This window comes from Callorhinchus milii, unplaced genomic scaffold, assembly GCF_018977255.1.
Source record: "Callorhinchus milii isolate IMCB2004 unplaced genomic scaffold, IMCB_Cmil_1.0 Scaffold5, whole genome shotgun sequence".
Lineage (NCBI taxonomy): Eukaryota > Metazoa > Chordata > Chondrichthyes > Chimaeriformes > Callorhinchidae > Callorhinchus > Callorhinchus milii.
The window spans coordinates 54,548,841-54,563,039 of record NW_024704746.1 but is presented as its reverse complement, the minus strand read 5'-3'; the positions used below and the strand labels follow the sequence as shown (position 1 = coordinate 54,563,039).

Below are 14,199 nucleotides of genomic sequence, written 5' to 3'. Positions count from 1 at the left end.
AAAAGAGGTATGGATGAAGAGGTTCTTCAGCTCATTTCATCTCACCCTTTCAGAATATCGCCCCCGCTCTCTTCCTATTGCAACATTTAATTATTGTTTAAAAGCATGCAGTGTGCTGGCCTCAACCCATCCTTTCTGCTAAATGTATTTCAGTTGCTGATTCTCTGCCCAGTGAAAGAAACACTTTCTCATGTGTGTCTTATTCCTGCCTTGCTGCCTTCAAGGCCAGTCTGAAGACCTTTCTCTTTGCCTTCAGCCACCCTCCCACTCTCATTCGCTCCTACCTTCCACCTCGCTTGAATCCAACCCCCAGGCCTGGGAGCAAACCCTTGTCTTGGGGCATCCTTCTGACGTGAAAGGCGCTGTACAAATGTAATTTATTGCTGATGTCAAAGCTTGTCCTTTGAACCTGTGTTCTTTTGTCCTGTGGCCATGGTGTATCTGAAGATACAGTTTGGGGTTTACTTTCTCATCTCCATTAAGAATCCTAATCAGAGCTATCAACTGAGCCAGGTTGAATTCTTGTTGCAAACAACAACATGCATGTATATAGCGTCCTTCACGCAGGATGCTTGACAGTGGCGGAGCATGACGCCGAGCTGGGGGTAGGGTGGTGGAGGTGACCATAGGTATGGTTGAAGAGGAAGCTCTCCAGGCACGATCTGAAGATGGGGAAGGAAGGGGCAAGGTGGAGGGATAGAGGAAGTGTGTTCCAGAGTTTCAAACATGGTGGCTGAAAACTCAGCCACCGATGCTGGAATGGAGCATTAGGGACATGCAGGAGGCCGAAGCCAGTCAAGCGGAAGCAGCGAGGCAAGGGTTGGGAAGTAAGCAGATCGGAGGGGTAGGGAAGTGCCAGGACATGAAGGGATTTAAAAATTAGTGTGAGGATCTGGAAATTGACCCATTTAGTGGGTCAACCTGGCTACAACAACAACAAGATTACATTTGTATAGCGCCTTTTACGTTGGGAGGATGTCCTCCGGCTAGAACTGGTGTGATGGGGGTACAGAGTTTAGTACAGGTGAATATGCAGGCAGCGGAGTTTTGGATCAGCTGCATCTTGTGCATGGTGGTGCCTTCCTCGACGGAGACCGTCATTTCAGAAGTCGAGTTGGGAGGTGACGAAAGCATGGATGAGTGGTTCGGCTGCATCTGCGGTAAGGTAGAATCAGAGATGGGCAATGTGGTGGCGGTGGAGGAAGGTGGTCCTGGTCAGGGACTCGATGTGGGGAAGGAAGGATAATTGTGGGTTGAACTTGATGCCGAGGCTGCGCCCCGACCAGTTCAGTGAGTCTGAGGGATAGGCCAATGAGGTTGAGCAGGTCAGAGCCGCAGGACAGAAGACATTGATGGGAACCAAGATGTATGGCTTCCATCTTGTTATTATTTAGTTTCAAGAATTTTGTTCTCACCCAGGCCCTGATGTCTGCAAGGCAAGCCGACAGAATATCGGCGGACTTGGTCGCAGCTGGAGGAGGAGAAGTAGATTTATGTGTCATCCGCATATATGTGAAAGTTTACCCCGTGTCTGAGACCGACATCATCAAAAGGGAGCATGTAGATGGTGTTGGGTGACCAGCAGCTGGGTGAGGAGGGGTCTAGGCAACAGATGGTAGGCTTCATCTGGGAGATGGTGGTTAAGAAGGAGGGAAGAGTAATTGGCACAAAGGAGTGTATGGAGGGGAGTTATGGTAGGGGCGTGGTGGAAGGACCACATTGTATAGACGGTCTGGGCGGTGCGGAAGGCAATGTAGGGGAGGAGGATGCAGCCAAGTGGATATGGTCTGCAAGAGGAAGAGGTGGTAGGTGAGGAGATGCTCAAGCCACAGCTGGCGTTTTGAGGTCGGATTTGTGCCATCTGCAACCGGGTTTGCGTTTTGAGGGAGTGGAAGTGACTGTTATACCGTGGGGGGGGGGGGGGGGGTTGGCTTTCCTCAAAGGGAACTGTGATCAGTGATCAAGAAATGGAGTTCTTGCCGTACAAGCATAGATCAATTGTGAGCTCATCTTTAAAGATATAATCCAGAGTAAGGCTTCACACTGTCGTGTTCTCATGCTATTTTGCATTAAAATAGGCTTGCATTAAATAATCAAATATAATAATCCCTCCAAAAAAATAAAACAATAATAAATTGGTCATTTTCAATCTCCGACTGTTTGTGGGACACTGCTGTGCGCAATTGGCTGCCGCGTTGCCTACACACATAGTCAATTCACTTTACAGTATATTCTGTGAAGCGCTTTGGGACGTCTAGAAGTCGTGAAAAGCGCTATGTCAAATGCAAGGATTATTATTATTGGCTTTGATACAGCATTGCTATTAATATACAGCAGGGGGCACTAAGAGCTGAGGCTCAATACCAGAATAACTAATTTCTGTACCTCAAATGAAAGGTCAACCTTTTATGGGTAATTAAGTTAGACATGTAAACAGACATTGAAAGAGAAGACCACTATGCCATCGTATCCTTAACTTTTTTTAAAAAAAACTACAACAGCTTTTCTCAGGTTCAAATGTGGTTTACATTTTTACTATTCAGATTTTACATCATGCTATCATGGTAACAATCTTACCTTGTATGAGGGCAGTGATCTGCTGAGATTTCTGGGATGGGTGCTCCTTCAAAATATCTAATGCAGTCCAATCTTGGCTATCTTTAATATTGGCATCAATTCCTTTGTAAAATACCACAACATTTTAAATCATTCAGAATTGTCCATTGAACTAAACATTAAAAACACTGACTGTAATTGGGAACTTAATAGTAAGTTACATGGATACATAATTTTCTACAGATAATACAAATAAGATAGCATATCACTTTAAATATGCTTCAGCATATTGAGGATAAGTAATATAGGGGATTTTCATAGGGTATTGCTAGTAAGCGTTGAAAATAATTTTGTTCTTGTAGTTGTATGAATTATTAATTGACGTCCAATCTTATTACAGTTAAACCTTTTAAGGATATCAATCCATTTGTACATTTCATGTGGAGATGAATAATATCATGGACAGAAGATCTGAGGAAGTAAGGAAAGAAGATAATAGAGCTTGTGAACAGATTTAAAGCAAATGGTGAGAGTATCTCACAAGATCGGTTTGGAAGCTGAAGGCTCCATCTGATTGTATCTCTTCAGAATATACCCACCCAATCGTTCCCCCATCACAGCATCAAACGTCTTTTAAACAAGCCCTGTATCCTGGCCTCAACAACCCTTCCTGACAACCTGTTTTATTTGTTAAATACCCTCTGAATTATCTTCCGGTACTCTTCTAGGCTATGGAAAATGAAAATAATTGATGTCAATGAGGATTTGGTGAATGGTATGTGCAGAAGGGAATTCAATTTTCCAGACTGAACTTTTTCAAGAAGTAACGTATAAAAAGATTGAGATGTTGAAGGCAGTACAAGAAGATTCACCAGGATGTTGCCTGAAATGACAAAATGCAGTAATAGGGACAGGATTGATAAACTGAAGCTTTTTTGTAATTGCTCTATCTCCAACCTCTCTTTCGTCTCCAAGGCTCTGGATCAACAACAACAAAACTACATTTGTATAGCGCCTTTCACTACAGGAGGACATCCCAAGGCGCTGGACAGACAGTTTCAGACTCGAGCTGGGGGTCGGGATCGGGGAGGGTGGAGGGTCCCGCACCAGGCTTCGGGAACACATCACTCCCACCCTCGCTCGCCTCCACTGGCTCCCCATCCCCCAGAGGATCGAATTCAAGATCCTCACCCTCACCTACAAGGCCATTCACGGCCTTGCTCCCTCCTACCTCTCCGACCTACTATCCCCCTACCTACCCGCCCGTACCCTCCGTTCCTCTGGCTCCGGTCTGCTCCACATCCCCCGCCCCAACCGCCCTACTATCGGTGGCCGGGCCTTCAGTCTCTCAGCCCCTAGGCTCTGGAACTCTATCCCCCAGTACCTTCGCCGCCTCCTCCCTTTCCTCCTTCAAGGCCGGTCTCAAGACCTTTCTCTTTGACCGTGCCTTCAGCTCTCCTCTCGACTCTCTACCCCCTCCTCGCTCCCTCCCTTCCCTCCCCTCACCCTGACCATTTCCCCCTTGCTCGGGTCCTGACCCAACTGTACAGCGCCTTGGGACGTCCTCCCGACGTGAAAGGCGCTCAATAAATGGAATCTTGTTGTTGTTGTTGTTGAAGCAGAGAGATTGAAAGCATGGTCGAAGAGGATGGTCTTGAGATGGGTCTTGAAGGAGGAAGAAGGCGAAGGAGGGGGCGAGGTGAAGGGACCTGCAGGATGGAGTTCCAGAGTGTGGGGGCAGAGTGGCAGAAAGCGAGGCAAGGACTTGAAGACGCCAGAGCCCAATGAGCCAAGTTTCCACCCTACTGCAAACATTACATGTCTCTGCTGTATGACAGTAAGGTCATTATTAATGGGTCTCAAATACAAAATGGTCTCCTCTAGTAACTGTGAAGCAAATCATCACAATAAAGAATAAATTAAAATCATAGAAATTACAGATAGAATACAATAGAATTATGTTATTTGGCTCATCAAATCTTTAGTAAATGCAAAATGTTTTAGAATCTAAGACTTTTTTGAACATTGGATAGAGGAAGCCCAAAGGGACACACACTTTAAAGTATTTTTTGTTTAATTGAATAAAGAGTTTAACCTTTACAAGCCCTTATTTGTCTTGGCTACAAAGGACTGTCAGGGTCACCATTGTTTTAATTAAAAATTATGATAACCAGAAATCCATCCACCCAATGTAGGCAATAAAGGTGACATTTTTTAAATAGTTTTGGTATGTAGGATAGCTAATCCAAAGAAATAACGCTGACTGCTCAAATCCTTTCCAGATAGAAAAATATATATTTTTATAATAAGCTTAAAGGGGAAATTAAATGTGAAGTTAGTGTTTTATATTCCTGATTGGAAGAGAAAAATATAGCCCTAAAAATACATTGCACCTTCAGTAAGGAATTTTTTTTATTTTAAGATTTCTGACATCCAGTTGTCTTGCTCCAATAATATATACAAGGGGGGAATCCACAGGTGTACTGTAGCAACTCTTGTTTAATTGCCCCTTTAGAAGGGCCAAGAAGTGATCTGCAAAAAGACATCCTATTCTGGGAAAGCAGAGTTTAGTTGGATGCAACTACACATTAACTAAGATTCACTGTTCACAACCCATCAATGTTAAACTCAATGTAACCACTCTGGTATACACTTGGTTCCTCGGTACAAGAAATGTCATTGGAGCAACTCACCAGGCTGAGGAAAAGGGCATCAAATCCTCAAAACACGACAATCAAGAGAGCTACCGCCACATAAGTTTTTAATTCGTTGGTAAGCAGAGCAGTTAAAACATACTCCTTCTGAACTTCATCCTTTAATTTACAATAATAACTTGCACTTATATAACGCCCTCCACACAAGGTAGCATCTCAGAATTGAAATAAATAGTTATTAAAATATCAGGAGAAAATTAAATAAATTGACTAGTTATCTGAGTAGTTTTATCTCACTTATTAGCAATTTGAGAATCTCATCATTCTTAATCTATGACATGTATGTTTAAACAATTTCTTTACTTTCTATTCCTTCTGAGTTTTTCATACTGTATAAAAAAACTTTAAAACTATGGAGAATAATTCTTTACAGAAGCTCAAATCAATGTCCTATCTGATCATAAATGCTGCTCAGCATTTTGATGAACTATGATTCAAAGAAACCTACACTGCCCAAAAAAGTTTGTTGTTTAAAAAAAGTGACGCTCTGAATCACTACAATCTTTCTATCTAATATTTCAATTCTAATGGATGTCATTCACAGCCAGAAACATATTTGGTTAGTGAAGCATTCGGCATATATAGGTACAATAACTGTGATACAAAGTTGAGTCCTTGAAACATACATCTCACACCTTGTTAAACATCTTGTTAAACCAAAATCATGTTGATGGTGTACTTTAAAGATATACATTACATCCTCAGTTAATTGTTAAGAGGCGTCTTGGATATAAAAAAACATTTTTGCTATGGCATATTTCGTTGAGTGTTGATGAACTTAAAAGCTCTTCATTTTAGGAACATTCAATATGTTAAGTTTTGGGATTGGTTGGAAATGAAGCATTGCATATATAGACAGGCGATTTATATTCCTTTGAGCAACTGCAGTTATCTTGATTATTTCTGCTTTTCCTACTAATTGCTTATTCTTGGGGTTTTCATTGTATTGTTTAACTGCAACGAATACCATTAACACACAAGAGAGATTCATCTAAAAACATCTGCAATGCTGTAATACTATTTTTACATCAAATTGATACTAAAAGTATAATATAAATCAGGTTTCAGAGTGATCAATTTGATTCAGGTCGCATAATCCCTCAACATTATCCGTTTAGTTGTAAATATGTGGTCTTCATCAATCCACCACCCAAAGGTATTTTGGAGTGGGAAATCTAATTGCTAATTTCCACTCCAAATCATTTTATTGCTGGAAATAACAAATCCAGCATAAATCAATGAACAATATTATAAACCCCTTGTTGTCATGGTGAAGAGCATTCCTAATATACACTGTGGAATGGGAGTAAATCCTTAAAGTTTCCATGAAATTAAACTGGATTCATTTTGGATTACATTATTGCATCGAATCTAATATAGTGATAAATGGCTTATTTTAACACACTAGCTCAGGGACACAATGGGAAGTTGTGTCTTTCTTGAGTGCTGCCTTCAGGAATACTTGGAACATCCTCCTCATTACAGTAGCTGGAGGCGAACTATATTGGAATTGATATTGATATTGATATTGTGATATATATTGATATTGTGAGTGACAGCTTCAGGAGTGAGAAAAACTTGCAATGTGCCCTGATGAAATGTTTACGCAAGTAAACTTGCTTCGATGGGGGAGGAAGGTGCCACTACCACTGACTGAAACCAGGAGTTGTAACGGGAATAATGGAGTGTGTTCCAAGAATTCCTAAAAGCAGCATTCAAGCAAGACAACTTCACATTGTATCCCTTGAGAAAAGGTTATTTACCCTGGTTTGTAGCATCCTTCAATATCTTTCATCAAACGTACAGCACAACACCACAACTAAGATATTTATCTTGAGTTTCTTAACTGAAGATAGTCTAACAAACACGCTTAACCAAAGCATTAACTGGTTTGATCCACCAACCTGGTAATATTTTGTGTATTTAATAAATACATAAGACATAAATCTAACTAAATGTATAAATAAAATTGAACATGATAGATGTAAAATACATTATGAGCAGCCAGTATATTTTTGGAATGCAATCAGCACCTCAGTCAGTATGGCTCCACAGCAAGAAAAAAGACATTTTGCAAGTAAAGATTTCACTCATTATCATGTGACTTTAGAAAGTAAGATCAAGAGCATGCATCTTTACATTAAAAATATAGCTATTCATTTTATTTGTGTAATTATTTACATTTGGATCCGTTTTTTCTATCAAAAGCATCTCCATAAAACCATTAAGTCATTTAAGTTTAAATCACTCCCCCACCCCAACTTGGGTACCTTTCCAACAACGAGAAGCACTTTGAGACGTCTTCCCAATGTGAAAGGCACTTTATAAATGTAAATTGTGCTGTATCAAGGCTGCAGTGGCAAAGTGTCAAACTTGGAAGGTACTTACCAATGTACACATAACTGAAATATCATGAACTGTACTGGAATGGTAAACTGTTTCAGGCCCCTCTAATTATTGTCCACCACCTATGTTATAAACTGATACAATTGTGAAAGTCTCTGAGAAATGACTTTTTCTACTCACTGCTCCGAACCTGAACAAAAATATTGGATTGAACTTATACAAAACTTATATTTCAAATAAGAAATAGATCACTGCCTTTTGATGCATCAGCAACAGCTGTCTTATATGAACTACCAATTACAGTCTTTCTACTTTCCATGGTTGAAAGAAAGGTATCAGAGCACATTTATAATCAAAACATATTGCCCAGTGAAACACTGCATTAAGCTTCAAAGTCCCAAAGGCCTCAGACTCCTAGTAGCACCTTCCAGCAGCTGTCACCCAAGCCTCAGAGTTTCCTCATCAGCTAGGCGGGCATCTGCCTTCAGTGTAGTGGGTGGACCTGTACATGACACAAAATACTAGTAAAAATATAAATGTCACAGGGAACATAATTAGATCTCACCTCCTTCCAGCAGAATTCGGACAACATCCATCTTTCCAAACAAAGCAGCCTCGTGCAGGGCACTTCCTTTCCCAGTCTACAAAGCACAAACATTGATAGAGTTGCAGAATAAATGCAAATTGAATATTTTATTTAGTTTAGTTATTTATAGTTTATTTATTTAAAAATATATATTGTTTGTAAATATGCCAGATACTTCATTTGTTTTTTCCCCAATGTCTTACTAACTTTGCTTTGAGTTTCTTTTATTACCTTTTTTTGTACATCTTGTAGTATCTCATCAGGAAAGTAAATCACCATGGGGACAGACAGCTCAGGAATTTGATACTGTTGAATACAGAAAGCTTCAGAGAAATTGTAATGATTATTGTTTTGGTCAGCCATGACACATGCGGAAACCCATTGCCATGGTTAAAGCAAGCTGAGATTTCCATGCATCCCACTTACACATGGAAATCCCAGAGACAGACTGTTGGAACGGTATGCACACTCTCTCCCTGGTGGATGCAACCTGCTTACCTAATTCCGGAAAGTATTCAGTGCAGTTTAGCAGGAGCCAAGACTTGAGGACCCCAGAGTGTGCGTTGGAGCACTGCTGGAATCTAACCAGCTAAAGCCACATAGCTGTGGACCTGCCTGTTTCAGGAACCAGACTACCGAGATTTCCACAGAAGGCTGGGTCGATTCCAACATTCCATTGCGAGGCATGTCACCTTGGAGCAAGTTCAGCTCCAAGGAGACCCAGCTTAGCTCCCCCCACTACAAGGAAGAAAGTCACTAGTGGGTCTTTCAACATCCGGCAAGCGTGGGTTGGAGCCCTCACAAGGTGGATAGTAGGTACAAGGAGCTTCCCGGTGGGCAACACATCTAGGCATGCCATCGTCTTTCTGTCCGCAACTCAGGCACACATCCCTTCCCATTGGTTGGTTCCACCAATTGGAGCTGCTGAGTTTAAGCAGCAGCTACTTGCCTATCTGCAGGCCAGTCAAAGTGGATTCCAGGCGCTGGGTATATGAACATGTGTTCACAAACTCGGATTCCGGTTAACGCCTTCCAGCAGCTGTCACCCCAAGTCTCAGTTTGCATATTTCTGGCATATATATATATACCTTCAGCATGATGGGTGGACCGTTATATAACAGTTTGTGATGTGCCAGCCACCTTGATGTTCTTGAGATCCAAATCCAATGCCGTGTACTCAGCACCAGCTGCTCAATCCAGGTCCTTATGCGAACGGCCTTGGCAAATAGATGTGACCCCTGTAATTTGTTGTTGTTGAAGCCGATTCCGCCTCCAGGGTGCTTAGTTACAGGTCAGAGTAGACCAGAGCCCACCTCCCCGTAGCCGCTATAAGTGTTTACCCAAAATGCACCTCATCGCTGACCCTAGATTTTGCAGATGGGTCGGAGAAAGCCTCACCGCTGCATCTCTTGGAGCTCAATTAATAATAATAATAATAATCCTCGCATTTGATATAGCGCTTTTCACGTCGGGAGGAAGACCCAAAGCGCTTCACAGAACACACTGTAAAGAGAATTGACTGTATATTTGTGGGCGAACGCGGCAGCCAATTGCGCACAGCAATGTCCCACAAACAGTCGTAGATTGAAAATGACCAATTTATTATTGTTTTTGGTTTTTGGAGGGATTATTATTAGGCTTGTGGAGTAAGGAAACTTGCCCAAGGTTTCGCCCTGACCTGCCTGGAATTGCATTAAGGAGGAGTGATTGCACGCCGTTATCTTAGCCACAAGCTTGACCTGCATAGGGACCTTACTGTCCTTGAAGAGGGATGAGCATGACCAGAGTGTCCTTCGCCCCTTCTCAGCGCAGTCCTTCAGGACAATGACCAGGCTGAAGTTAGTGTCCACCATGACCCCGAGATACCGATAAACGTCAACAATTGGGACTGATGCCCCTTATATCTTCCAATCAATTCCCTCGATGTCTTCCCTCGGGCCGTGCAGAACCATGAATCCCCACTTGGGGGCGCCTACCACCATGTCCCACAGCTTTGCCTCGTGTTCAAGATGGTGGGTACAGTGCAGAACGTCCAAGGTGAGTCCGCCAACCACACAATATCATCTGCAAACAGAAGTGCTGAAATCCTGGAACACTGACGTGCTTCAGAGAGAATCCTGCTGACCAGCGCTATGAGGGTGGCTCCAAGGTGAGTTAGGGGATCCTGACCTGTAAGATCCTTACCATTCTCCATCTCCTTCCTCAGAGCAGCTTTTAGAAATTCAGGATTGATGCCGTCCACACTACCTGGTTTGCCATTGGCAATGTGCTGCAGTGTGGAGTCCACCTCCTCCCAGCGAATTGGATTATTTAGGCCTTCAATCTGATCCACATCTCTTGCCAGCTCCTGCAGCCTCCATGCAGATGGGTCTCTGCTACAGCCTGTTGGGTCAGATGCCAACTCCACGTAATGTTCCCTCCAGACCCCAAGGATACCATCATGGGTCTGTTGTAGAACACCTGACTTGTCCAATACTGGTACGGGCCCAGATGGGCCCCTTTGGTCATGGCTAGCAAAAGATTTCATCCAGAAAGATTTGGGATCGTCCTTGTGCAATTGTGCCCCCTTTCAGAATGACGTAGCCCATTGATCCCATTTCATTTCCCTAATGACTTTCCTAGCTTCATCCTGTGCTTGGTCGTAAGTTGCCTTAGGAACCAACAGGCTATTCAGAAATTTCCTGCAGCCAAATCCATGCTCTACCAAAATCAGTGCTCATCTCTGTATTTGAAATTCTGCACTTCACTGCCTGGGAATAATTCAAAGTAGGGGAAGCAGTGTCTAGAGGCTTGCCACTGTTAGCAGTGCGGTCGAATACGATCTGATTCAGTACAACTCAGACTCTCATTTTCCTGAAATAAACATGGCGGTCTTAACTAGGCACCTAGGAAGTCTTGCGGTATTGCTCTTGTCATTGTTTGAAGAAACTAATGCTTAACAGTAATTACTGTAAAGCTTTTTGAGATATTTCCTGTAGCTTAGAGGTTAGACACTTGCCTCATAAGCGAGAGGATGTGGGTTTGATCCCCGGCAGGGCGAAATGTTGTGCCAGTTTCCTTTCTCCACGCCTCTGTTTACCTAGCAGTAAGTCGGAAGCTGGCTGTTAGTCAATTGGTGGATCACTTTTCCGGGGGTAATAATCCCTTAAAACAAAATAATAATTTGGTCACTCAATCCATGACTGTTTGTGGGACACTGCTGTGTGCAATTGGCTGCCGCATTTCGCCCACAAAATATACAGTCAATTCACTTTACAGTATAATCTGTGAAGAGCTTTGAGATGTCTTGAAGACTTAATAAGGCATGATAAAATACAAGATTTCTTTCCTTAACTTTCAGCCAACCAAAACTTCAGAATCGTTGCATTTTTATTATTATTATAAATTGTATTACATTTATTCAGTGAGCTGATCAATCATGCAAAACAATAAAATCCCGGTTTTGATCTTTGAAGTGTACTGAGTTAACTAAACTGAGCCAGGACTCAGGTCCATTGTAGTCCATTGTCATGCTGAGGTCCACTGTTGTATTGAGGTCCATTGTAGATAATATCCTTGACTTCTAGAAGTAGCCAACTTGCCTTGAATTTAGTTTATATTTAAAAATCTATGACTTATTGGCACTCTGAAATCCAAACGTACAGTCCTATGTGTGGATTAATACTAGCCACTGATTTTAGAACATGCCCTTATCTTAATTGCTTCATTAACTTCAAATTCTTACCCCAACTCACTACCCCAAAGGGCTGTTGACGCTCAGTCCTTGAACATATTCAAGACTTCTTATTGAAGATAGATTTCTTATTGCAAAAGGGATTAAGGGATATAAGGCTGGGTTAGGTTATTAGCTGGAGTTAGATTAGAAGATCAGCATGATTGAATGGCGGGGCAGGCTCGAAGGGATGAATGGCCTACTCCTGCTCCTACACGTTATGTTATGTAATATCTTGATACCCTAATTCCAAGGATCCACAGAGCCAGTTAGTAGTAGAAGCAGCATTACAATGGGCCTCCACACTCCAGCCTGCTAACACTCACTGTAAAGCTTGAATAATGGGTGAAGTAATACAAGAGTTGCTAACCCCAACCGAAATAAACTGTACCTAGTTGAAGGAAAGACAATTGGCAAGGGAAAATAGAACTGTTCAACCAACATTAGGAGCTGACAACTTTGTAGCATACTGTCACGACTACACTTTGTACAAACCCCTTTCATTTCTACTTTCCCCACTGAAAAATTAAGTGATACAATCATTAAAGCCCAGCAATAAGCAGTAAGTATCTAAACAAACTGTAAACAAAGTCCTTGACACCTATAAGTAGCCAACTTGACTTCAATGTAGTTTATATTTCAAAATCTATGACTTATTGGCACTCTGAAATTCACGGCCAAAATACATGCCCTTGTTTTAAATACTTCACAAACTGCAAGTGCTCAAATTGTATTTCCAAGGAGCCAGAAACCTCAAGACCAGCCTGTGATCATTTCCTGCAATAGACTGTTACACTGTGGCAATAAGATAGTCATCCTGGAGGCTGAGTAGAATATTGAAAGGAACCCCCATTCCCATGGATTAAATACATAATTGAAAATGTAATCAATATTTTAGTCCATGGACAGTTACAGGTACAGCATTCCTTCTGCTGAACCAGGCAGGCAGCTTGGTTTTGTCAACTTACTTGCAACATCTTGACAACATTTTCATGCCTTCCTAGTGTCTCCATTTATGATTTATAAAACAATTTGACAAACTGAGGCTCAGAACAAAAATGAATTCACTTACAATCTACACAAAAGTAAAAGCCACTGCTTTTCTGGGATCTCCATTTTGCAAACCTATATTTCTCCCCTGCACAATCTGAAATCTGTCCACACACTATTTGATCAATTAGACAGCATTTTGAAACGAGCAATAATCGGATCTGTACAATGGTTCACTAATCCCGACCTGCTCATCTTGCAATAGATTTTCTACAATTGTATTTTAAAATAACAGCAAGCTCAGAAAGACAAACTTGATTTCTGTGGTCGCTGCTGTACTCTTTGCATTAATCTGTAGTACTTAAAATATAGCTACTTTGAAGAAATTAAAATGTCACTTTCAAGTCTTACACAGATAAGTCTGCCGATTGAAATTGATTTCATAATTAAAGCTAAGCCAATACCTGAAATGCCTCCATAATATTGAATAATGCGAGCTGCGGCCATGTGAGAAGATTACTAACGTGTAATAAAAAGTGGGGTTTGCTGCAGTTAGATTTAAGGAAATAATTGAACGTTCCCAAAAACAATTTTATTTCATCTTGAACGTTTTGCAAAACCAAAAGTTCTCCAAGTTCCCACCATAGCATTCTGCATATTTGCATCACTTCTATAAACTCATTGATGTTAATTTTTATGATTTTGTAAGCGCAAATGTAACTGGTTTTTATGATTGGATGAGAAACAAGTGCAGTACTGCACCCAGATATACGTAACATTTCTTGCAGAAGCACATTTACAATTCTATCCTACTCTTAAATGTTGAAATCAATCTCAAAATATGTATTCCAAAATTGAAATGCACATTTTACACACATTGTTCTTTTTCTCTAGGCATTTGACCTTGATTAGACAACTAATTTCATTACTTGAAACAGTCAGGTTCCACAATTTGACCAAAAAGAAATTACCTGTTGTTTCTCAGATGCCTCCAGGATATTTGCACAGACAAATGAAGCAGATGATTTAAAAGTTGCGACAAAACGTGTTACCAATTAGAGTTTCAAAATGAACATGGTCAGAGCATTTGCTAACTCAGATAATCTCCTTTGTCTTGGATATACAATCGCTTCAGATACCTTTAAAATAAAGGGGTACACACCTTAATGTTCTAAAGAGGCTAAAACCAACGCCTCTATCAGCATTTTGTCAAAGTGCTACCCTTTTCACAAAACGAAAGCACAGGATGTGAAAGTCTTATTCAAAACGCTTTTTCTGTCTTGCTCATTTAAAAG

At 41.3% G+C, this 14,199-nt stretch overlaps 1 protein-coding gene across 12 annotated transcripts in view; it reads right to left on the bottom strand.

Moving 5' to 3' along the window:
* The window catches only part of anks1b (ankyrin repeat and sterile alpha motif domain containing 1B), a 455,240-nt gene that overhangs the window by 253,170 nt on the left and 187,871 nt on the right, over positions 1-14,199 (bottom strand). For 10 of the 12 annotated variants that reach the window (XM_007907724.2, XM_007907725.2, XM_007907728.2 and 7 more), the window contains 2 exons: positions 8,182-8,257; positions 2,578-2,679 (listed from right to left, as the gene is read on the bottom strand). In XM_007907724.2, coding sequence (XP_007905915.1) covers positions 2,578-2,679; positions 8,182-8,257 — 178 coding nt within the window. Of the gene's footprint in view, positions 1-2,577; positions 2,680-8,181; positions 8,258-8,433; positions 8,501-13,875; positions 14,044-14,199 lie in introns of those variants that run through there. The other 2 variants (XM_042335011.1, XM_042335010.1) reach the window with 2 other exon arrangements.